A 25,393-nucleotide genomic window follows, 5' to 3' on the forward strand; every position below is an offset into this window, starting at 1 on the left:
AATATATTTGAATATACATAAAAATGAATGTTTCTTTATTTGTTTTCTTGTAAAGTTTGTTTTTATTAGTGCTAGGAGTGTTTTGAGAGTGGTTTGAATGGTATAAGAAGTCGGGGACGCCCAAAGAAAACCTAACGCATTATCTTTGTACTGGAATCAGATACGGAAATTAATAAAAGTCGATTTAATATTTAACGGTAATAATGTGGTATTAAGTACTGAGAGGTAGAAAAAGTCGGGGACGTCCGAGGAAGACTAGGAGGACGAGGAAATGAGATACGTAGTGGAATTGCAGTCGATATAATGTAGTTTTCTAACGGTAGCAATGTGGTTTTCATGAAGACATGAATCAATTACTTATGTGTGGTAAAATATGGCAAAAAATATAGTGGTGTAAGGAGAATGGAAAACGTGGAAGTGAACAGTTGAAGAAATCAACGACTCCCGAGGAAGACATGGTACGATCAAGTGAAACAAATAATTATTACAATACAGCAATATTATTTCCACCTTTAAAATGCACTCAGTTTCCAGGTACACTAGAATATACAACCTAAAAACTTTACTCCAAACCATTCAAAATCCCGAGCGACACCGGGTATACTGTCAGCTAGTATTAAGTAAGTGAGTAAACAAGAAAAGATAATAAATTAATAATATCAGACTGGTAGGTATTGAATTTTAGTATCAACCACTTGCTTGTCGATGGTGAATAGTTGGTCGATAAGTGAAGCCACAGTGATTTTTTGAAGAACCAATTTATTACATTTAGCTGCCAGTACTTTCGTTCCTCGGCGTTTATAATAAGTATTGCCAATATGCATTGGACTCTGTATTTTGTGACAATTGTTGTTTTGGTTGCTTTGATACCGAGCGATGCTCAGTTTGGTAAATATTACTTTTATATGCACTTTAAAGATATTCAAAATCATACATGACCATATTTATTATTTATTTTTATTTGAGTTTATTTAGGAAACATGCAGTTAGTCACGTGAAATAATTTAACATTCAACATGTTGAATACAAAATAAACCAGTCAAGTTCCATTTATAATCTTTTTTGTGGTTACAGATTAGAAAAAAAGTAGTTATTAAAAGTTATAAGTAAAAAAAGAATATACGAACAATAAAGAAAAATTGTTTTGATTTAAGTACATTGTAAGGTTAATTTGATATTAAAACTTTTAAGATTAAAGTGAAAAATATCAATATCTCTTAGGGTTAGGGTATTGTAAGATTTACAGATATGTCCGAGTAAAGAGTTTTGAGCGTATTTTGATTTGATATGTTGTATATAAAATAAAATATTGATCTGGGCCTTGATTCTCGACGAAGTTATTCCAATTGTTGTTCGATTGGAATGACTTTTGACGTTTGGGGTATGTAAGTATGTACCTTCGAAGAGACTCAAGAATAAGAATGTCGACCAACTTTGTAACAAATGTACTTTCGACGGCGATTGCGAGCGGCCTCGATTGGAGAATCGATACCCTCGAATTGCGTTCCGGGCAACGAAATGCAATCCTTTCAAATAGATCTGGTGAGTCAATAAGGCAGTTCACAATCGGTGACCTGATAACTCATCAAAATGACAATTCAGTACACCTTCAAATAGTTATATGAAGTCATGAAAAGTGATGAAACCAAAACTTGGTTAAATATGTTACGTCGGATAGGTTCATAGGTTAGTTTTTTCATCGCTTTCAATGACTTTTTATCACTTTTTAAAAGTGTGTTGAATTATCGTTGTATTGAATGATTATGGACATTGTTGATTTTCGTCAACGGAACCGCTGACGAAAAAAAATCTAACCTAACCTAGATCTAAGTAGTTTTTTTTCATCATTTCTCATGATTTCATTTCACTTTTCAAATGTGTTCTGATTTGTTTGATTACAAAATATAGGTTAAAATTAGATATTTAAGTTCTATTTATCTGATTTAATGTATATTTTAGAGGACAAGAAAATGTGACCTAATTCCAGATAAATTAATAACAATAAAATATAGGAAATTTACAGTAAAGAATACATTTACCCAGAAGATTCTCGTGACTGTAAATATAGGTGCAAGACCATGTTTTTTTGCTTGTTTATAACTGCCATCTACAAGGTGTCCGGAAACTCGTAGTACAAACGGAAAACTGGTGAATCTACATCACACTTGGAGTCAATTTGTGACATATATAGAATAAAGAATAACACTAGAAGTGCCAGCGCCCCGTCTCACACACACGACACGCCTGGCATCGTAAATTTCCATCACATTTGTATTTCACAAACATAGTTTTTTATTAGAAATTTAAGCCTCTATTAGGCAAATACCTGGATCACGATACACGCCTACAGGGCTTCTTCTTATGCTATTCTTCATTCTATGATTGGTGGTAATTTATTTATTTTAGTGTTTGTTTTCGAATAAAAACATAATCTATCGCTAGACGGTTGACATCAGTTGTTCAATGTACAGTATTGTACAGGCTCCAAAAGCCTCAACTCTTTAATTGCCGAAAACATGGAGAAAATCTAAATGCTCTGGAGGTCTAGCACGGACGATCGATAAAGCCCAATGTCAATACGATATTGACGAAATCTACCAACTGTGGTCAGATAACGATATTGACGAAATCTACCAACTGTGGTCAGATAACGATATTTTTGAGCACGGTCAGAATACGATTCCAACAGTCGGTAGACAAAAGCCGTTACTTTTAACGCGGCCTCCAAGGTATCGAATAAGTTGTCAATATGCGCATTTTTTTGGATAATGTCGTTCGTTATGCAAAATAACTGGTAGAACTGATAGAAATCGTAAACACGATCCATAGATTTAATTAATTCATCTATAACGCGATCAATTAATTCCGTTCCACCATTGAGAAACAAAAGTTGTTTGTTATGACTTATAACTTATGAATAATGAACTCATAAAATAATTGACTTTTAGTGTCAATAAGTACATGCAGACTGCCAATGTAACTTAAAGTTATTATTTCAATTCTACATTGTCAATTTATTAGTATTTTTTTAACTTTTACGTAGCCTTCTGTCATTCAGAAATGTCAATTCAAGAACGATGCGCCAGTGTTGCCCGTGTATGTCGATTTGGTTTATTAATATCGGTCTGGATATCAATAGTGCAACCGTTCTAGGGAAATCGGTATAAAATCATCGGTAGTTATGTCTATCAATTCGATATTGTAATGTTATCTATTTCAAAAAATTGTGTAGATTCACCAGTTTTTATTTATTTTAATATCAACGGTATAAAATATACCATATACAGTAAATTATAAACAGTGACATCAGAAAATATACAATTAACAGAAACTCTATATGGATGTAAAAAGAAAGAGATACAAGTACATGCAAAACTTATAGGTAGACTAGGTTAGATTAGTATTGATTGAAATATATGATAGTATAGATACATGATATAATATATTACAATAGCTAAAATGTCTGCATTTATATTCAGGTTTTGGTTGAAAGTAGTTAAGTACCAATCAAGCTGTTGGTTCACCTTGTTGACTATTTTTACTGACCCAAGTTTCCTCAGTTGCCCCAGGCAGTTCATTTTATATACATTTGACTTTTTACGTAAGTATGAGTAGACTTACATTTTATTGGCCATGATTTAAAAGATATGATATTAAATCTTTTTTGTACCTAGCTTCTGTGCAGTTAAACAGATCCGCTACATCTGCGTACCTATTAGGGGGAGTACGGATATTATCGGACGCATAGTGTTTTTCATTTGTATTTTGTTGTTATTGCTTCAATATACACGATTTATGAATCAATCATTAGTGGAAAGGACAGATCTACATGATATGCTAATTTAAAAAATCAATAACCGTCACGGTTCCCCAAAATATAGATTTTAAAATTACGAAATTTTCGTTTACTATCGGAATTCGACGGGTGTTATCGGACAAATTAGCTCCCTGGTTTAACACTGTATTTTATTTTATTTTATAATAAAACGGTTTCTAAACATTACATTTAAAAGACTTCACATATATCAACACAATATCTTTATTTAAAAAAAATACAATTAAGAGAAATACAAGAAAAAGTGTAACAAAGTATTTGAAAGAATTGTCTATTATCGGACATCAAAGGTGGTATCGGACACGAAAGTAAACAAAAAATATTATTTTTTTTAATTAAAAAAAGGATTTTAAAAAAGTGGTAAGACCGTGTTAAAAATTTTCACAACACGTTATGATATACTGAAAATAACAATTATTTCTGGCACAATTCACATTTGTAAAAATGCTGGTAAGATTCAAGACCTGTACAATTTTCATGGGCCCATCCGTGACAACCTTGGCATTGAATCCAGTCCTCTTCGAAGCTTTCTCCACAGATTATGCAAACTTCATTTTTGTTGTAATCCTTATGTAGTTTTAGTTTATCTGCTTTCTTAAAATTGATGCTGTTAACATTATTTTCTTTGTTGTGTTTGGGCGGATTCTTTTTTGATTTACCGATTTGAAAATCGTTTTGGCGTTTACTGTTTCCTGATAGCTTTTCTTGTTTTATTTTGACCCGGTACTTGTATTTTCGCTTCATTCTTTACAATTTTGGAATTCTTTGGTAGTGCACTTAAATTCAACGGTTTTACTGAACTTCTTTTTATTTTAGTTTTATCTCCAGTTTTTTTCTCCTTCCCTACTTTTATACTTAAGTCTAATCTGAGTTTTTTGGCATCGCTCTTCTTTTTCCGTTCTTCCTTTTTTCGCTCTTTGGCTAATTCCTTCGCCTTAGATTCATCGCGTTTATTTTCAAGATCCCTTTTATAGGGGCTCGATGTCAAAATTTATGAATTTGTGCAACGCCTTTTTCTGGAATTTGTAGCAGAAGAATCCAGATTAATTCATTAATAATAAGCAGCTCGACGCTACTTAGGTACGTACTTGCTACTTGCTACTTATGTACGTACTCGCAGTCGAAATCAAAACAGAGCAACCTACGTACTTCAAGCACCTACTTGTCTATTGGCGACAATACTATCGCAAATCCGTCTTTCACATTACGAGAACTCGCCAGAAGGTTCGAGTCTACCGCCTAGGCATAATTGCCGCGACGCCGAAAGTTCGCAAAAGGTCCAGATGGAGCGAGTGGCCTCGATTTAGTTGCCATTTAACTACCTACTGTTGCCATCGGCCGTGTAGTATAAATAAGCCCGACGCAGCGAGTCAGTCAGTCAGTCATCAATTTGCCAAGATCGCCGTCCCTGGCAAGCGCTACTCGGATTACAAGCGCCCTGGTTCCAGCGTCTCTGACCAGCGCTTCTTCCTCGCCACCATGACCACCACGAGGACACGCAGCATCCTCACTGGTCCACGCCGCTCCCGCTCAACTGCCTACAAGGTCCGCCGCACCTTCGGCCTCCCGTCAGCACTGGAGTATTGATTCCCCAGATCGCCAGTGCCTGACAGTCAACGAGTCCCGGTCACCAGCGCCCGGCGTCGACTCACTGACCCGCGCCTGACCAACACATCACCGCAGCAACCGGAGTATTCAACATCTGTCCTACATCATCTCCTCGTCACGGCAACTGACTCAATAAACACAGTGACCTTCACGACACCGCCTTTTATTTTGTGCCTCACTCTCCTGATCCCCAAAAATTCATTCTCCGTGTAACAGCATCATTTACAGGAGAAACTATTTTGATTAGTTCTATAAATTTGTCCTTTTCTTTTGAAGTTGATGGTTTTGGAGACGTTGGCGGGAAAGTAACCATTGATAATATTTGAGGTCTTTCATAAGGGGTAGTTATTGGAGTTGAAGCGGATTTCAAACGAAAGGTTTTCAAGATCATTGGTTCAGACGCACGACACGAATTAATAATGGGGATTATTTTCAAATCAGATGATTTCCCCAACAAAAACTTGAGCTTACTTAGTGACAGATCACGCAGTGAACGGGGTTGGTATACATTTTTGACGTTCGGTAGAATTATGTTTTGGGGTGGAATGATTATTAGATTTTCTACATTTAAAGAAGATTCACATGGTGGTAAATGCTCTGGGGATTGTGTTTTATTCTGTGAAACAATCTTCTTTAGCTGATTTATTTCATTCTGTGAAATACTCTTCTGTAACTGATTTGTTTCATAATCAACGTCAGAAATATCTAAACCTTCCGATGGCAGATGTCTGTAAAAATATCAGGATTAAATGGTTCAATACCCGAAGCTGCGAAACCATTTATCGATATTTCCATTCGACATGTTTTGGCGAATGCAAAGTTGACTAGAAAAGCTATGTCATCTTCAGATATTCTGAGGAATGGATTTTTACGCATCCACATAGTACAAGCCACATCGAACATGTTTTTGAAAGGCTTCATGAAGGTGCGGTCTAGTGGTTGTAACCTATTTGACGTGTGTGGAGGAATGCTTAGCATATGAACATGGTTTTCACCGGCAAAAATTATAACGTCATATTCCTTACGACTTCCGTGACCGTCTATTATCAATAGCACTGGATCTTGTGCTGTTGGTTTCACTATTTGCACGAATGCTTTGATCCAACTCAAAAATATACCCCCATTCATCCATCCACTGGGTTGCGCATGGAACGCGCTTCCTGCCGGTGCACCCATTTTCAAACGTTCAGCAATCTTCGCGCGGGGAAAAATGAAGTGTGGAGGGATGAAATGGTCACCAGCCGCGTTGATGCAGAAAAGAAGTGTTATCGTCTTGCCTCTTTCTGCGGAAGTCATTTGCCTTTTACCCCTAGTGCTTAGAACTTTAAATGTGTTCTTATGCACGCAACTTATTCCCGTCTCATCAGCATTGTATTTATGAGCGGCTTATTAAATCCAACGGCCCTCGCAATACTGGTAGATTCTGGGGTGCGTAACGACAATTCTGGATGTCTCTTCAGAAATGAATAGTAGAATTTATTGCCAGCCTTTTTCTTTTCCATATTGAACCGATGAGGAATTTTCTGGGATTCAGCCAATTTAAATACAAGTTCTAAGAACTCATCTTTTGTTAACGGAATCAAGCGGTTATCCAAATCCTTTACATGATCGACTAAACAGTCTTCGAAAACTTTTGAAAATGTGGGCTTATAACCACCCACACCGACGTGCAGCTCAATTGGGAATCCATTCTTCAATTTCAACAACCTGTCATTAAGTGTACTTTTAGGGACATCAAAAAATAAGGCAGCTTCTCGAATCGTCATCTTCTTTTCGTGAACATATTCCACTGCCGATTTCATACTGGAATCCTTCCATTCACACCGAGCCCTTGCTCCAACTTTTTTTTTGAATCTCGGCATTATCTGGAGAAATGGAAGAAAAACAGAATGAATTTTTGAAAATATTTTTTCAAAATCAACAATAGCAAACCCTTTGTACATAGTTTTCATAGTACAACATACTTTCATAATATATGTGTGAAACACTTCATTTGGTGTTGGTAAATTAATTTAAATAAATAAATAAAAAATAAGAATTAATTCGTGTGTCCGATATCATCCGTAACAGCCATGTCCGATATTATCCATACGACATGGAGTTAAAAAAATAACCGTCTACCTGGTATGGGACACAAATTTTAAAACAATAGATCGTCATTTGATTGCCACTGAAATGTAGTGTACCGCCTTATATACACAAAAGTAATTAAATTAATATCGTACCTTTTATTTGTCTTCGAATAAAGCTGAGGAAACAATATCCGGGAGTCAAAGTTCGTTTTCTGGGCACAACACGATACAACCGGTCTTGGCGAGAGCCATGCAAACACTGGACACGAGGAATTAGTGCAGCAATATTATGAACTAACTTGCATCGCCCTATCTATTCGCCAGGAAGAGAAATAACACTTGGACGATAATATACGTTGTCCGATAATATCCGTACTCCCCCTACTAATTTCATGTAATCTACGTACAAGCGAGTGTTTGAAATGTTCAGTTTTAGAATTGTTACAATTAAAACTTTTCTACTTGTACTAAGAGTTTCCAGGCACCGTGTATATTAAGACATCGCTTTAGTCGACTCTTATTATAGGTTAGGTTCTTCTAGGTTCGGCTTGTCCAATATTTTGTCAATTTTTATAATACTTATAATTCACCTATGCTATAGAATTCTCAGTTGTAAAAATAGAATTTTGATACATGTAAACTATTTTTTTTTTGCAGAAGATTGGATTGTTCCTCCCGATATGGTGAGGGTTGTGAATGGTGGGGAGGTGGTTCTCCTCCTCAGGCCACGTGACCTCCAGTCGTTTCCAGCATTAACTTCCTGTTCCGCTCAACGTAATGGTTATAGAAATGAGATGTGTGAAGGCGACGTAAGTTTTCTCTGTGATAATACTGAGATGCAAGATATGCATAAGAAGAATGCTTTCATTTTAATGCCTTACATATTATAATTGCACATTATACTAAACTTTAGTCAACCATGTCGTTACGAGTTTTTTAATTTTAAAAAAATATATATATTACTATTCAGCCTCATTAATTATCATATCGTCTCAACTCAATTACAATTACGAGTATATGCAATTATTAACGTCCGGGGAGAGGCAATATAAGTTATATAATATCATTTAATTGCCTCCCGCTCCAAAAAATGTTTGAATTTGTTCTTCATAATGCGAGATCATTTACGACAAACGAAATCGCAATACGGAGGAAATATGAAGCACTTATTAGTTAATATATCTGCACTGTTTGGCCCCCTGCTGAATAAAACCATATCCTAGAAATAGATAAAGTTAACCTCCTTCAATATAAGTATGCTTATATGTGCCCAACAAGTATAGGTACTCTTGGGAGATCCCAAACCACTTCTGCCTATCAGAACTCGCCAAACAACAAAGCGACTCAACATTGACCATCGATATAATTAACGTCACTCACAGACAGTTCAGCAACTATTTTAGTTTTATACTTATCTACATGAAATGTGTAATTTTCTCCGTAATGTATTTGCGGATAATAGATTTATACATTTTTGGACATTAATAAATAAATGAAGATATGCATAATTTTATTTTGATATATTTTATCCGAATGACAGACGGCGTCAAATCTATTAAAATGGCGTCAAATCTATAAAAAAAATTCCGTTTGTAAATTTTTTTGCCAAATAATCTGAATTCGGGTGATTTTTCATCTCTCCTGACATGAAAAGTGATTTCACGAAGAAAGAAGTGTTATTTCAATAATTTATTAATAGGAATTGTAATAAAATGTACCTACCTAATAATATTTTAACAACTATCTAAACATTTCTAAGAAGGCATGAAATCATTCACTTTTCAGGACCTTTCAGTTTCAGGCCCCGACAGAATTCATATTAAAAGGGACCACACAGGCAAGGGTTGCAATGTGACCATACGGAACATCTCTCAGGCAAGTCGCGGACGGTTTGAAATCAAAGCATACAAACAATGGCGGGATTTACTTATGTCTTATGCAACTACAATTGAAATTATAGGTGATTATTGATTATTATATATGATGATTGTGTTTCATTTACAAATCGGAAATCAATGACTTCCTACACTATATATATACATCAAAATAACTACCTACACTAAGAAAAATCCATTCCTAATTAAATTTTAGTCCATTCAGAATATATCGGAACACGTGTTCAAGCAGGTGCACTTTTCACGAGGATTTTTAATAAATGAGTAATATTTTATATCGGTAAGCTTGTAAACAATTAGTAATGCTGATTTATTGAAAATCTCTTCAAATTATTAGTCATCCTGTTAAAAACGGGACTGAAGGCCGCTTCATGATAAACTTAGTAAAATCATAATAATATCGGAATACGTGTTCATGCACTTACTTTTGTCTTAAGGAGACACAATACCCTGATAGCGGGGATTCGCCCCGACGCTCACATTTTAATTATTTCTGATGAACTTATTACTAAAATCTTAAAAGTTTCTAGAGTAGAGGTTCCCAAAATTTTTTGCCCCGTAGACCACTTGCCAATTTTTTTTCCATAAACCCCCTGCTTGCCGAATATTGAATTTTCCTAAAACTATTAACGTCCCATGTGATAATCATTTATTTTTTCAGTAAAAAGTTTCCCTTAACTTGCCTGTCCAACAACCGGGTGGCGGTATAGTTGCCCTGTCTTTACATTGTGCAGACAGGGGCACCCTTGTGAGGTATTACACAAAATGAAAATAAAGCAGGACAAGCAACGGGAATTTCTTTCTGTAGCTAGCCCTACAGAACTGCCTCTTAAGTTCTTTGTCAGTTCTTATTCCGGTCATTTCTTCTTGTCACATGTTTTCCGATTCTTCAACGTTCCATTTCTATAGTCAAAATGTCCTCAAACTTAGTTTTGAAGTCTTTGTAAAGTACATTTAAATGTTGAACGTCATTATTACCCCGGATGTTTTTCAAAAACAAGTTGGGGAACTAGGAAAATTCGCGGCTTCCAATGTGCAATGTTTTGCTTGAATATATTAATTCTGAGGAGAAAAGAAACGTAGACTCTATTTATATACCTCAATTAACAACTTTACGAAATATAAAAATGCAAATATCAAATAATTAATTTCTCAGTCTATTATATTTGTGTTAGGTCTATTGTGTCATTTACGGAACTCCTAAATGTTGACTTGAGGTAAATGGGGGTCCGCTTGTATGTACCCCCATTTGAATCTCGTGGACCCCCAAATTTTTTTCTCGCTGACATAGACCCCCAACAAGCCGATATCGACCCCTGGGTGTCCATATAAACCACTTTGGGAACCTCTGCTCTAGAGGGATTCCTAGGTATTCAAGTTATACATGTTTAAGATTAATAAAAACAGGAACTTACGATTAAATATATTATGTTAAACGGTTTGTAAATTTTATAAAACGTTTTTCAACTATAAGATGAGCGGGAAGTACCAGATTTTATTTTTCTAGACGATGAATTAGTAACTTCCCGAGGAATCCCTCTAGAAAAAATAGAGATTGTATTAATGTATTCATCACAATTAATTAAAATATACCACTCGAAAATATTAAATTTCTAGCCAGATAAAGCAAACTCGGCCGTACGTTACTTCAATACTCTGTGGCGTACGTTGTTATATTTGTGTGCACGTCGGCAAGGACATACTCCGTATTTCTTCAGTCGCCGCTCAAGTTTCGGCCGATAAGTTCTTCGTCGCCCGACCCGATGCTCTTAGTTATTTATTTTACGTATTTTTTTTTATTTAATCAAACGATTACTTTTAAATCTATTAGTAAAATTTTCTGTTTTTTTATAATTTGACTTCTTCCATAAGTAAGTAAAGGTTTTTTTTGTATGTTTCACCAATACATAAAATACATAATTTTTTAGAAATAATTTGTACTTTAAATGTGCACAGTGGTCAAGTTTCAGAGAAATTTGGACATTGATAAAAAAATATTATAACAGTTTATCTTGTAGATTTTTTTTAAATTCTTAAGTTTCTTTATTTCAATAGTTAAAGATTACCTTAAATATAATAATTATAAATAATATACATATAAATGATATTATTTGGCTTTCAGTCACGCTAATTTTTGGGCACTGAAAAATTTGAACTGATTGTGAAGAATTCCGACATGTCATAAATATCTATCTATACCTGGTATAATATTTAAACAAAAAATTTCTTTACTTTAAATTGCTAACTGTTTTTTCAAGAATTCACAGATTCTGCCCTAGTATAAGATATTACACAAAGTGACCGGTATAAAATTTTAGAAAAAAGTTTTTTTCCATAAAACAAAAATTCTTCATCTAAAGTTTTTCTCCATACAAACGATTCGAATTTTAAAAAGAGTTATTCATCTTTTAAATTGTACAATCGTGTATTGTTAGATCATTTACTGTAAAAAGAATTATACAATAATCTCCCCAAGTTACTGCACTTAACCAAGTTAAAATAAATATCTTGGTAATATATACGTACGTTTCAGTTAAATATGGCAAAACAGAAGACAAAAGGAGTTTTATCCCGAACAAAATGACGGAAAAATGCTTAACGGAATGGAGAAGGTACTACTTAAATACACACATAAAATTTTTAGAATACGTTTTGTAGAGAACATAATTGTACAATATCAGCTTAAATAATTTTATATATCTACACATATATGTAGGTATATAGTATATACGCAGTCGATAAACGTCTTGTTGAATTTGGTGTATAAGAAGTAGATTAATTTGTGTTTCCGGTGACATATTTTTATTTTTACCGAAATGCATTGTTTACACCAAATAACCTCTGGAATTGCTGGTGAAAGTTTGTCGGGCACGTTTTAATACATATGTGCGAAAATGTTAGTATTTTTATCAACACGTGTTCAACATCTTTACGAAATGTGTATCAACATGTTTACGAAATATTAATATTTTACTAAAATTTTATCAGGAAACCTATCCATTCATTTGTTAATGACCTAGAATCCCGCTTTTAACAGGAATACGAATAATTTGAAGTGATTTTTAATAAATTAGCAATATTTTTAATCAGCCTGGTGTAGTCATCGCTATCAATGTTACTAAAAACTGAAGGAATTCACTAGCTGTATACTTGCTGTATACCGCTCTGTTTGAATATGCAACCGATGCGATGCACAGTGGACCGTCTAGAACAAGCCAGCTTGACAAAATATTTTATTTTCTTTTATGGCATATTATATGGTATGTTATGAAGTGTCGTTATTAAAAAACACGAATGCTAGTTTTTGAAGATATATAGCGTTATTTATTTATGATTTTTAAGGCACCATACGAAAGAAGAAGAAGAAGAAGAAACGGAAATTTCAGTTATTGTAGAAGTCATTTTTATTGTAGAATTGTTATTATAACATAATTGAAATGATTTCAAGATGAAAATTATTATTAATTAATTATATTATTGTACCTATATGAGTAGGTACTTCCCCACCTTCCTCTTTCCCTTCCCCACTTACCTTCAGCCTCACAACATCCCCCAATTGGGGATGCCATAGTCTCACTGGCTCCAGACGGGAGCAGTTGGGACTCTTGTGAGGTATTCACTATAAAAATTAAAAAAAGGCAGAATTTGATATTTAAAAAAAATGAAATATATACAGTTACATGTAAATTTGTACTATAAATATAAATACCAATAATAGATTTCCACATTTAACATTTCTTTGGAAGTATTTTTCGTGTTATTTGGATGTACATACCCATTGTAATAATATCCATTAAAAATGTAATTCACAGCACTGCACACAGAAATATATGTTGTCGATTGAAGCCCTGCATTCGAATTAAAAGACAGACGTAAATTGAAAGATCTCATAACCTCAACTTTGGTGCTTCACCGTTTCCTCTGGGTTGTGACTAATTATGTTAAACGTGTAATTTTTATATACAACTAATATGTCGCACACAACGAATAAAATTAATTATTTATTAATGTATTTAACTGCAGATTCGCCAATCCCGTCGACGAAGTTGAACACCACGATCGGTCATTTTGTGACTCTTGATTGTAGAAAATCAGTAAAATCCGGACCCCACTACTGCCACATCTTCGACAACAGTGACCAACTCGTCAGCAAGGACTGCTCGTTGACACTTAACCCTGTCAAACTGGAGCACATCGGGAATTGGACGTGTGTCATGGCGCTGACGGGATCCATGAAGGAGTTGAATCACACTATTTCATTGGTGGTGCTAGGTACCTACTTTCGTTCTACATTCCATTCCACCGCCAAACTTATCCTTTCCCATCCTCTACACAACACTATAATATTTGTGCTTGCTATCTTGCACATTTTAACCTTTCGTAAGGTTGTGGTAAATTAGCCACCACATCATATTTGCATCGTTTGCAAACGTACTGAAGCAGTATTCTTACCACAAAATGTCACAATGTGCAGCTACAGACCATTAAATCAACAGTAAAAAATTGTAGGCATGTTTAAAAAAATTGGTGTGACAGCTGTCAATGTTACTCTGTCAGTTGAACGTCAGAGTACGGTACGAGTGTTTTTGACGATTTTGTCATGTTTTGAAGGAAGTTTTGTCAAGAATGTCTGCAAAAAATCCGGTACTAAATACTGTTTATTGAGTAAATTGTATAGTTTTTGAGTCAATCCCTTAGCAAAAGCAAAGTCTACTAATGTATTTTTATAATAATATTTAAAGTACCAGAAAAACAATGTTTTCAATATCTTTAGTTATAATGTGTATAAGCAATAATTAGTCGCTCGAAATATCCATACAAATTGAAAATATCTCCCGAGTAAAAATAAATGCCGCCGACGGGAATTGAACCCGCGCCTTCTATTGTCCGATCAGGTGCTCTGAGACCACTGAGCTACGTCGGCTTATTTTCAACACGCCAAATAATTCAATATGTACTAGTACTTCAATCAAAAATTACTGTTTATTTTATTTTTTTCACCTGTAAACAACCAACTTTATTTTGTAGGAAAGGCTTTGTTAGTTCTAAATTTCCGAGTGAATCGAAGGGTATTATTGTCCTCAGGCCAGGAGCACCTAGAGGGCAGGGTGTACCAGGAGGAGGGGAGGCTGGTGGTAGAGTGCAACCTTCTTCTGTCGAAGAGTCGCGTCACGTGGTGCAGGGCGATCTCCCCCCAAGGTTCCCGCATGCTTCTCTCCCCCGGGATGGTCGATGGAAGATATTCCGCTTTTAACATTAAGTAGGGAATACTATTTCTCATATGTTATTCCGTTAAGTAACCCCAACTTTGGGAAGATAGTTGAATTTGAAATCCAAATTGACGGGAAACTTGTGTAGATTGTTCTGATGTGAAAGGAAAAAGGAAAGAGGTTTTTTGACAATTACCTATCTATTTGGTTGTTCAATTATGTTTGCTGAGAAAATGTGAAGAACAGACTACGTTTCGACGCCGAATGAGCCTTTGACAGATCACGCCATAAGCGCGCTATATCCTCGTGGCTTGGCCTATTTCAGCATAACGCTCCCCATCTTTATTAATACAAGCCGTGCTGTAAAAAATGAATTGACAGTTAAAGAGACCTGTTTTGAGATTTTTGCACTGGATTTAGCAGGGTCTGGTACTAATCCCTGCTACTAACTTATACTAACTATACTATTACATATATATATAACCCATTGCCAAAGTCTGAAAGCAGGTTTCTTCATTTCCGTAATGTGTCTCCATCCTGATGTTAAAAATACTCATACATTTACTATATTTTGTTTTACCGAGGCTTCTGGGTCCAGAACTTTACATAAGCGCAAAAAGTATCTTATTCGGAGAAAATGAGTATTGCTGATTTATTAAAATCCGATTAAAATCGGGATTGCAGGCCGTTTCCTATTAAACTCTTAGTGCATTCCTAATACATTGAAACACGTGTTCATGCATCTAAATTTGTCCTAATAATATATCTAATGATGAAAAGCCAAAATATAATTACTTTTATGAACACGTCGCGATAATACATTCATTTTTACTTAAATTTTAACAGATAACTATCAATTCTTTCGTTAAGGAGCTGCAGTCTCGTTTTTAACCGGATTACGAATAATTTGAAGAGATTCTTAATAAAATAACAATATTTTATATCAGTAAGTTTTCTCTGTGCTGACTACGTTGTGCCCTGAAGGGGTAAGTGCCCTGAAGGGGTAACCATAAGTTACCTATACCGGGGCGGGTAAGTGGTGGGATCCTCGAATGTGCTGACTACGTTTTGACTCCAACGAAGATGCTCTGGAAAGAAGTAAAAAATACTTGTACATCTACTAAATTTATTTTTTCCTCTAGTACCAGAACCTTACAAAAGCGCAAAAGCTTGCTTACTTAAGTACTTCAAATTTGTGGTTAGGCCACGTTGAGACGACTTATTTTATTATTGTGACAGCTGAAGGCCATTTTCAAAGTGTGGTTAGGCCACGTTTAGACGACTTATTTTATTATTGTGACAGCTGAAGGCCATTTTCAAAGTGTGGTTAGGCCACGTTGAGACGACTTATTTTATTATTGTGACAGCTGAAGGCCATTTTCAAAGTGTGGTTAGGCCACGTTGAGACGACTTATTTTATTATTGTGACAGCTGAAGGCCATTTTCAAAGTGTGGTTAGGCCACGTTGAGACGACTTATTTTATTATTGTGACAGCTGAAGGCCATTTTCAAAGTGTGGTTAGGCCACGTTGAGACGACTTATTTTCATGATTCTATGTGCTCCCACCTTTACTACTTTATTTATTATTACTTATTGACGTTTAAGCGTGCTGTGCTCTTCTTTGCCATTTTTTTAAAATTAAATTATCATTTTTTTATTTATCGACCGAATTACACGATCTAAATGTATGCCTTAAAGAAGTTGGTTATCCCACCACTACAGCTGAAAAGTTTGGCCCCCGTTGCCTCCTTCCACACAGCATCCTAAAAGATGACATAAGCCCTGAGGGAATTTCTCATAACAATCACTTTCTCATAATCCTAGCAGTCTTTGAAACCACTGATGGTCTCATGCTCGATTTGATTATCGAGTCAATACTTTATTTTAACTTCATTGTATTGCGTTAATATAATGTTTACTAATTGGGTATTTAATTTATAAGTTTGGAAGAAAGAAGTTGCTCCTTGGAAATACAACTGCCTTTGGTTGAGGAGTTGGATCACGGCTCTTGGAGGCTGGACTTGGGAACATCTGCTGATGACTATACAGGCTGCTTCGTCACATTACCAATAGATGCAGGTAATAAGAGTAAATTAATATCCACCAAAATAACTCTCCATTTCACTCCCTTGGTGCTTTAACTCTTCACTTTACGTACTTCATTGAGCAAGAAATCTTACTTCACTAGACAAAAATCTTAATATATCATAATGTACCTACATCTTTCTTGCACAACAGAAAAATGCAACATTTTCTGAGCCACTCCCAAGACCCGAAAAAATTATTTGAAAATTAATGTCATCCGGAAATATTTCTAAATAAATCCAAAATTTCATAATACCTGAGATGTTCAATCTCCCGAACAGATTTTTTGAGGTTAGATTCTCAAATTTCTGATAAAATATTTAGACATTTTTTACAGAACAAAAAGCCTAATCTTTAAATAGTATAAAATAAATTCGCTATCCGCGTTTGTCTGTTTGTGTGCTTAGTGCTTCTAAACTACGCAACGGATTTTGATAGGATTTTCATTATCATTTAGAGCAGGGCATCCCTAACTGTGAGTCGCGACGCCCCGGGGCGCCGCGGGATCATCCCAGGGGCGTCGTGAGGCAATCTTTATAGCGTCTTCCACACGCACACTTCGGAGCGACTGAGTCCCGCGCCACTTCAGGTGTTCTTTATTTTCTAATAAAAAATTTAGATACTATTTGTAGTTTTTTCTGACAAATTGTTTGTGTAAATTAGGATTTAAGAACAAAAGGGTAGATTCCTCTTTAAATAAAACACTTTGTGGAAGTTGAAATTACACCGAATTTATTGTTGCTTTTTCCAAAGCTTATATTGCTACGGACACTCTGTGGAGATCACTCCACCAACGGCGAGCGAAATATAATATAAAATAATACGAAATATCGCTTTGGGTTCCTTTAGCTAGAAACTATCGAAGAGAAGTGAGTTCCCTAATCAAAATTGGAACTTAAATAACATAATTTGGCTGCCTTTAAAGAAGGTGTAAACTAGTGCCATCTGTATTCTAAATCAGTTACTCTATATAAATTATAATAATTGTTTTGAAAAATATCTGCTCTATTTGGCCCGGAGTATGTTCGAATTTGCTCCGAGTTTCAAAAGGGCGTCGCAAAAATATGGCAACTTCCCAAGGGCGTCACAGTTGAAAAAAGTTTGAGAAGCCCTGATTTAGAGAATTTCTTTCGGAAGGTTTGTATATATAAAACATGCATATTATATTTATAGAAGGTAGAGAAAAGTCGATGTTTTGTAATCAAGTGGTAAATAAATAATTTTCGGGGGCTTTCATTGCTAACGCTGGCTAAACCTTATAAAGATACATCAAAATAATTTTCTATGGAATAGTATACAGTGTGCCGATACACCCTTAAAATTTATTATTCATATTTTCACCACATGTCACGACTATTTTATCCTTTGTCAAAGTTTGAAAGCCCAACTGGCAATATTTTATTTGATTTCGTTGAATAATGTACATACGTACCTACATTGGCGCGCTTTTACAATCACAACGAAATGGCATGGCACCATTCGTCTCGTTTTTAACTGTTATTATTTAGTGTGTATGAAAGAGTGAAAACGCTTTTTGACTCACTTGCTAATAACAGCTGTTTAACACGAGATACAATGCCAATGACAGTGACGGAGTGTGGATTTTAAATTTTATTTTGTTTTTAATTGAAAAAAAATGTTACAAATGTGCTAAGGAATAGCTGGTTAAAGTTTGTCGGGTACGTGCCGATACACCCTGTATATTGAAAAGGCATACAGAAAATTCCGAATGTATAAGGTAAATGTCTATCTCAAGATGGCCCCCAACATCGCAGGGTACACGTCAGCTAGTTTTTCAAATAATAATTAACCTAACTAGGGTAATAGCTTGTATCGAGGTTTTACTTTACCGTACATATTTTTATATTGTGTTTATAGTATAATAAATACTAAGGAACAAAATTACGTGGTTAATGTTAGCTAAAAAGCACAGGTCCGTGAACAATCACAAGATAATGGAAATGTAGGATTGATAATAATTGCATGTTAGATAAAAAGCGCAGACCCTTGGAAAATCACGAAATCTCACTTTACTTGTCAAGATTAACCCTAAAAAAATTTACAAAAGAAATACACATTAAAATAAATAATTTTCTGGTGAAACATATCATATTACAGATATGTAGTTTATCGCTTATCTGATTTCTTGATACATTCAAATTTTGAAAATGACAGTTAAATTCAAAGCAAATCTGAGTTCATTGAACCCGAGATATACAGACAGAGACACAATTGAATGTTATATTACTATTTATTGTGTAGAGTGTAAAAGTGTACAGTGTCTACAAGTGTCAATAGGGTTAGATATTCTTATCTCTGAAAGGAATGCCCTGCCCGGACCCTGGATGAAACAGATACATTTTTCAAATGCGTCATAACGCCGAAAATTTATTACTAAGTCCCACGGTTTGTCGTGCGAGTAATTCAACTGTGCAAAGGCAACATAGCACATGATAATAAGAGTCTTATCAAGACGAGTCATCGTAGTTATGTGCGAGAACAAACAAAACTTTTCTAATTTATAATATCTTGGGTAATAAGCCTCTGCCGAACGATACATAAATGTTCCTATATCTTTTCGGTTTGTAGATCAGGCCGTGACACGTCCCCGGCAGGACTCGGTCCCCAGAGTAGCGGTGAAGCAGGGTGGCTCGCTGGCCCTGCGCTGCTCCGTGCCGTGGCCAGCCGCCTACTGCTACGTGCTCCGCCCTGATGCCACGCTCATCCACCCCTCCATGGGGGCGGCGGCGGGCCTTCTCCGGGCGGGCGTCTGCTCCCTCACTGCTACGGTAACTGCACAACACTAAACTTACAACATTCATTTATTTTTGCAACCTTCTGTAATCCAATAATAAGTTATACACTTTATTTCCTTTCAGGGTTTAACAAATGAGCAATCTGGAAGATGGACCTGCGGGCTTCCCTCAAACGATGGACAAGAAGACGTTCTGTTTTATACTGACGTGAGTAACTCCCCACTTGTAAATGTTTTTTTTTTTTTATAGTGAATACCTCACAAGAGTCCCAACTGCTCCCGTCTGGAGCCAGTTATGGCTATGGCTTCCCCAATTGGGGGATGTTGTGAGGCTGAAGGTAAGTGGGGAAGGGAAAGAGGAAGGTGGGGAAGTACCTGGCTATTCAGATCTAGTCACTAAACACGGCTAAAGCCATTTGGAGCAACGTTTCAATTCTGAATGGTGGTCTTACACCAGAGCGATACTGGTAGTATCTTCCACTCTGGAACGTGCCGCAAATATACTATATATTATTTTAATTAATTAATTGTGAAATAACACAAATTAATCAAATAAAATTTATTTGCGCACGCCGGGTTCGAACCCGCGACCTTCGGAATGGCAGTCCAATGCGTTACCACTGGACTATGCCGGCCGTCAAGTACTTCTTATTCATAAGCATTCAAATATTGACAATTATTGTTCTTTTTAGTTCTTCAACCCATGTGAGATTCTTGTCTTTGCCTACCTGTGTTTTTTCTCTATCCAAGGTCCTGGAATGGAATAGTTGTGATAACGCAATCATACCTACTAACATAAATAGAAGAACAGCCCCTCGAGAATGAGCGCAACGGCCAGCCCGACCGCAAGTGGTTACCGGTTTCCGCGCCCCCTAGCAGGCTTTCCGATTGACCCCCGACGAACTTTAGTGGTAAAGAGGGGTAACACCCTGAGGAATGAGTGATCATCAGGTCACTAGAGGCGGGGTAGAATGGCAGCAAGCACATACGGTCGTACCTCTAACCCGCTCATGGCGCGGGGAAGTCGCAGGCGGGCCGCGGGACAAATACCTCGGGGGTCTAATCACCTGGGTTAATGCAGAGACAGGTCTGTCCCAACCCCATTGATGGGGTGATGAACGATATATTACCTTTTTTTTGGAGTTCAGTTCCAGCCTTACTGAAATGAAGTATCAGGTCTCTAAGTTCTTTTAAATTCGCACATGTTTTTCAATTTGGAATTATTTTGTTGATATCGCAGGTAGATGTGTACAGCGCTCTGCTGAGCGCGACAAGCCGCAGCGCGACTGCAGTGTGGGGGGGCGAGCTACGGCTGCTGTGCCGCTCCGCCCTGCAAGCCCCGCTGCGTTACTGCCGCTTTACTTCCCCCCAGGGGCAGGGCTACTCGCTGGAGCCCAACTCTACCTACAGTTCCAGGTAAAACAAGCACACTCTGTGAGCGGGGATAAAATCGCGCGTAAGCATAAGGGTCCCCTAAATTTGATACTCCCCAATGTAGTACCTCCCTTGCTTATACAACTATAAACTCACAATGCTGAGCCTGTTCCGAGATGGCATGATTTTTATCTAATTTTAAGGAAATGAGAAAAAAAATTAATTATGGTTTTTAAAACGATGAATAGAAATGAAATAAACAAAAAGTACAAATTTTTTATTGTAATCGTATTCCATGATAAATCAACACAATGAAAAGTTAAGACAACTTTAAAAAGTGAAATGAAGTCAATAAAAGTGATGAAAAACACTAATTTATAAACCTAACCTTCGTAACCTAGTTTTTGTTTCATCAGTTGGCTATCTATGTGTGTATTTTGTATCTTCAATAAACATTTTTTATTGGATGTACCTATGTCTTTTTCAATTAATTTTTTTTTTAAATTGGAGTCAGATTATGGTAATTTCTTTGCCCATTTGTGTAATGTGTCTACGTCTTGTTTCGTAATGGTGTTGTGCAGTATGATAGTATGATGGTGTAGTTTTGTCTTTTTGATGATGTAGAGATATAATTTGTATATATAGTTGCTGTATGTTCAGTACAGCGAAGTCCTTAAATAACTGTATTGTCGAGAATCTAAAAGATTCTTGATTCAATTCAATCAATTGAATCATTAATTAAGACTTTTGGCGCTTTGTCGAGAGGGTCAATATTAGTTTTAGCAACACCACCTTAACCGTGGTAAATCTTTTGTTTTTATTTTTATTTTATAAATTTAAAATAATTACAATTTTGGTGATTTTCTCAATATTCTTTCTAGAGTCTTCATTAGCATTATATTAACAAGTAGTTTTTTTAACTTTAATCGCTGTTTATATAAAATTTTAAAATTCAAGGTTTAGTTATTTTGGAGGCGGTCTGGAAGCAGGAGAGTGCGGAATTAGAATAACACAAGCTACAGAGGGAGACGTGGGCAGCTGGACCTGCGCTACAACTTTCAGCTCCCAAATGCGCGAGGAGTACGCCATCATCGTCGTAGAAACTTTAAGTAAGTATATCCAAGGGAAGTGGCAACGACCAAAAAAGCCATTCTAGTTGTTCTCTGCAAGAACCAGGTAAGCAGATAACCAAAAAAGACCATCTACATAGTATCCCCACGAAGACCGAGGGAAATCTACACCGTAACGATCGAAAACAGATGATCTTTTCATTCTCCTAAAAAATCCCGGGACATTAAGTTATGAAATCTTGTTAGATAAATAACGCTTTCTTGAAAATGATGAAAAGCGCAGCTCCTTGAAAAATAATCTGACGAAATCTGACTTTGCTTAACAGAATTAATCCTAAGAAATTTAAAAAAAAGAAATACAGATTCAAATATAGAATTAAAATAATTATCTGATAAAAAAAACCCTAAGAATTTAAAATAAAATAAATGCACAAATCAAATATAAATAGTAAAATAATTATCAGGAAAAATTTCCATTGTACGAGGCGTATCCAGAAAGTAAGTGTACTGAGGCTCTCACGACCGAATGAATTTTATTTTCGACATGTTGGCTACACTTTCGTGTAGCCTGACTCTTCCCCTCCACAACGAGACCGGTTCAAGGTCAGTACGTTGAGAAGTGCCGACGCGACAACACGTTTCGTGAAAAATGTCAATCCAATCTCCCGCCAAGTGCGAAATACGCGGCGTCGTCCGTTATCTCGTTTGGAAAGGAAAACCTCCGTTTGAGGTTTATAATTTGGTGAAAACTGCATATGGTGATAAAGCTATGAATTGTACGAGTATGTACAAGTGGTATCGCGAGTTTGAAAATAGTTTTCACCTCTTCACCCTCCGCCAAAAAGTTCAAAACCACAATTTTAGCCAAGAAAATTATGGTATCCGTGTTTTGGGACTGTCAAGGCATAAATTTGATTGAATATCTGCCTCAAGAGGAGACCATCAACTCTGCAAGATACTGTGAGACCCTAAAAAAATTGCGGAAGGCGATTCAAAACAAGAGGAGAGCCATTCTGACAAAGGGAGTAAGCCTGCTGCACGACAATGCCAGACCACACACGGCCAACGCAACGAAGGAACTGCTTGCTTCGTTTAAATGGGATGTCCTAAACCACCCCGCGCATTCCCCTGACCTAGCACCTTCAGATTTTTATCTCTTTACCTCCCTGAAGCTGTACATGGGTGGAAAAAGGTTTTCAACCGACGAGGAGGTAAAGGGGGAGGTGGAGAAGTGGACGAAGGGGTTGGCGGGAAACTACTTCGAGGAAGGCATCAGAAAGTTGTTACCCCGCTTCACCACCTGCATTGAGAGGAATGGCGACTATGTCGAAAAATAGCTTACATATGTACTACGGTAACCATGTAATTTTTATGTTTCAATAAAAAAAATTGTAAGCTACAAAAAATCAGTACACTTACTTTCTGGATACGCCTCGTATGTAGGTACTTTATCAGTTGTCTGAATTCTTGACACAATGACACTTAAATTCAAAACAAATTCATTGAACCAGAGTTACAGTATCTCACAGACAGACTCACAACCGTAATTAGTATATTATTGATGAATTGTAATATTGCAGCGCCTTAACCAAATTAATTATATTTCCAGAGCCTACTTTGGCGTTCACAATCGGGATGAGTTTCGGAGCAGTAATAATAGGATCCGTGTTGATCGTTCTGTTGGTGGTTCGATATCGTAGGAAGAGGGCAGCTGCAGCGGATGTGGGGGAGAGGGCACCCACTCTGTCTCCTTCCCACCGGGAGTCTGACCTCCCACTCTATGGGGTCAATGACCCCACTCGCAGAGTTGTCGACGGAGATGACTGAGTCAGTCAAACCGCTGATGGATCCGTTTTAACCTCTCGCTCTTTCTTATTAAATATGCATGTAACTGAAAGAGAGGTTACAGCGAAGATCTCGGAAATGGTGAATCTATATCACATGGAAACACACAAAAAAAATCGACTTGAGAGTTTATATGTTTTTTTAATTACTTTTCAATTTTTTGAATTTCTTTCAAGTGAAAGGGTTAAAAAATGTTTGGAGCCAGGTCTATGCTTCAACGCATTTTAAAATGGTTACTGGGTATGTCATCAAAACGACAATTCAACACACCTACAAAAAGTGATATAAATTCATGAAAGTGATGAAACAGTTTTGTTTTGAAATTGATTCAAATAAGTGATGAAACAAAAACTAGGTTAAATAGGTTACTTGGGTAACTATTAAAGCCCAGCTACACTACTCGCGAAGTTGATCGAAGTTGACCGAATACGATAGTGTGGGCACGAACTTCGCTTCGCTTCGGGCAACTTCGCTTCGCTTCGCCCGACTTCCGATTGTTGTCGGTAAATGCGCCCGAGTCAAAGGACTCGAAGCGTTACACGCGAAGTTGCACGAGTGTGTGGGCAAGCACTTCGAACTTCGGCTAACTTCGGCTAACTTCGTCGAGGACTTCGTCGAAGCGTCGAAGCGAGTAGTGTAGCTGACACTTTAAACTTAATTTTTGTTTCATCGCTATTAATGAATCTATATCACTTTTTAAAGGTGTGTTGAATTTTCATTTTGATGAAATACCGTAAAACCCATTTTTTTCATATATTTTTTATTTATTTATTTACTTTTTTGTGTTCAAAATCATAAAATTTATGCTAAAAAAAATATAATGTGAAAGTCCTCTGGGCGTTAAATAAATACATTAATTAATGTCTTGTCTTGTAATTAAATACCATGTATATTTTTTATCTGCCTGGTCACTGACGTCCAAGATGGTCGCCATTCTTGTACAAATATAATTTCTTGCATCTTCTTCAGCCTTTATTTCTTCTTCCCATTGTTCCGATACTTCATATTTTACAATATAATTACACAACCTTATTTAATATAATTACATAACCTTATTTAGTATCTGGATATAAACCTTCATATGCATTAGTATTTAGTTACCTATGTTATTAATTGTACACTAAACGCACCCACCTTCTTCTTATATCCAAAAATACACTTCATAAATCCTATTTATTTTTATATATATTCAGATTTTACTTGCGGTATTAGGGAAAAACTACTATGCAAATAATTGTTGAATGAAATGTTTTTCCGGGAGAAAAAGTAACTTATGTCACTTCCTAGTCCTCCAACCATGCAAAAAATCACGTCGATCTGTCACTCCAATCCGATGTATAAAAAGGACAAACAAAGAATCATTCATTTTTATAATATAATACTAGCTGTACACCGCCATGCGTTGCTGTGGCTCAGCATGTCTGTGCAGATAGAGAAACAATAACACGTATTGCTTTTACGTCCAACAGATGGCGTTATTTTCCAAAGAAAGCCTGTTTTTACCTGTGACATATTTTACAGATAACATCTATATAATATAGGAAATACACGCGTACTCGAATTCAACGTTGTGTCAAAATTTCAAAGCAATTGGTGAATGACTTTCTGAGATTTAAGATTTTGAACAAGCGAATATTTAAATT

General features: G+C 36.2%; 1 protein-coding gene across 1 annotated transcript; it reads left to right on the top strand.

Moving 5' to 3' along the window:
* The first annotated feature begins 718 nt into the window (after window positions 1-718).
* On the top strand, window positions 719-25,330 carry LOC149416519 (uncharacterized). The gene is made up of 11 exons (XM_089640800.1): window positions 719-888; window positions 8,173-8,324; window positions 9,301-9,475; window positions 13,434-13,682; window positions 14,496-14,670; window positions 16,564-16,700; window positions 19,296-19,495; window positions 19,586-19,669; window positions 20,702-20,877; window positions 21,793-21,944; window positions 23,515-25,330. Exons 1-11 carry the CDS (start codon window positions 819-821, stop codon window positions 23,730-23,732), a joined length of 1,788 nt encoding a protein of 595 aa, XP_089496926.1. The 5' UTR covers window positions 719-818; the 3' UTR covers window positions 23,733-25,330.
* Window positions 25,331-25,393: the final 63 nt, after the last annotated feature.

Source organism: Hesperophylax consimilis, chromosome 16 (genome assembly GCF_061612785.1).
Source record: "Hesperophylax consimilis isolate HC1 chromosome 16, BYU_Hcon_1.0, whole genome shotgun sequence".
Taxonomy (NCBI): domain Eukaryota; kingdom Metazoa; phylum Arthropoda; class Insecta; order Trichoptera; family Limnephilidae; genus Hesperophylax; species Hesperophylax consimilis.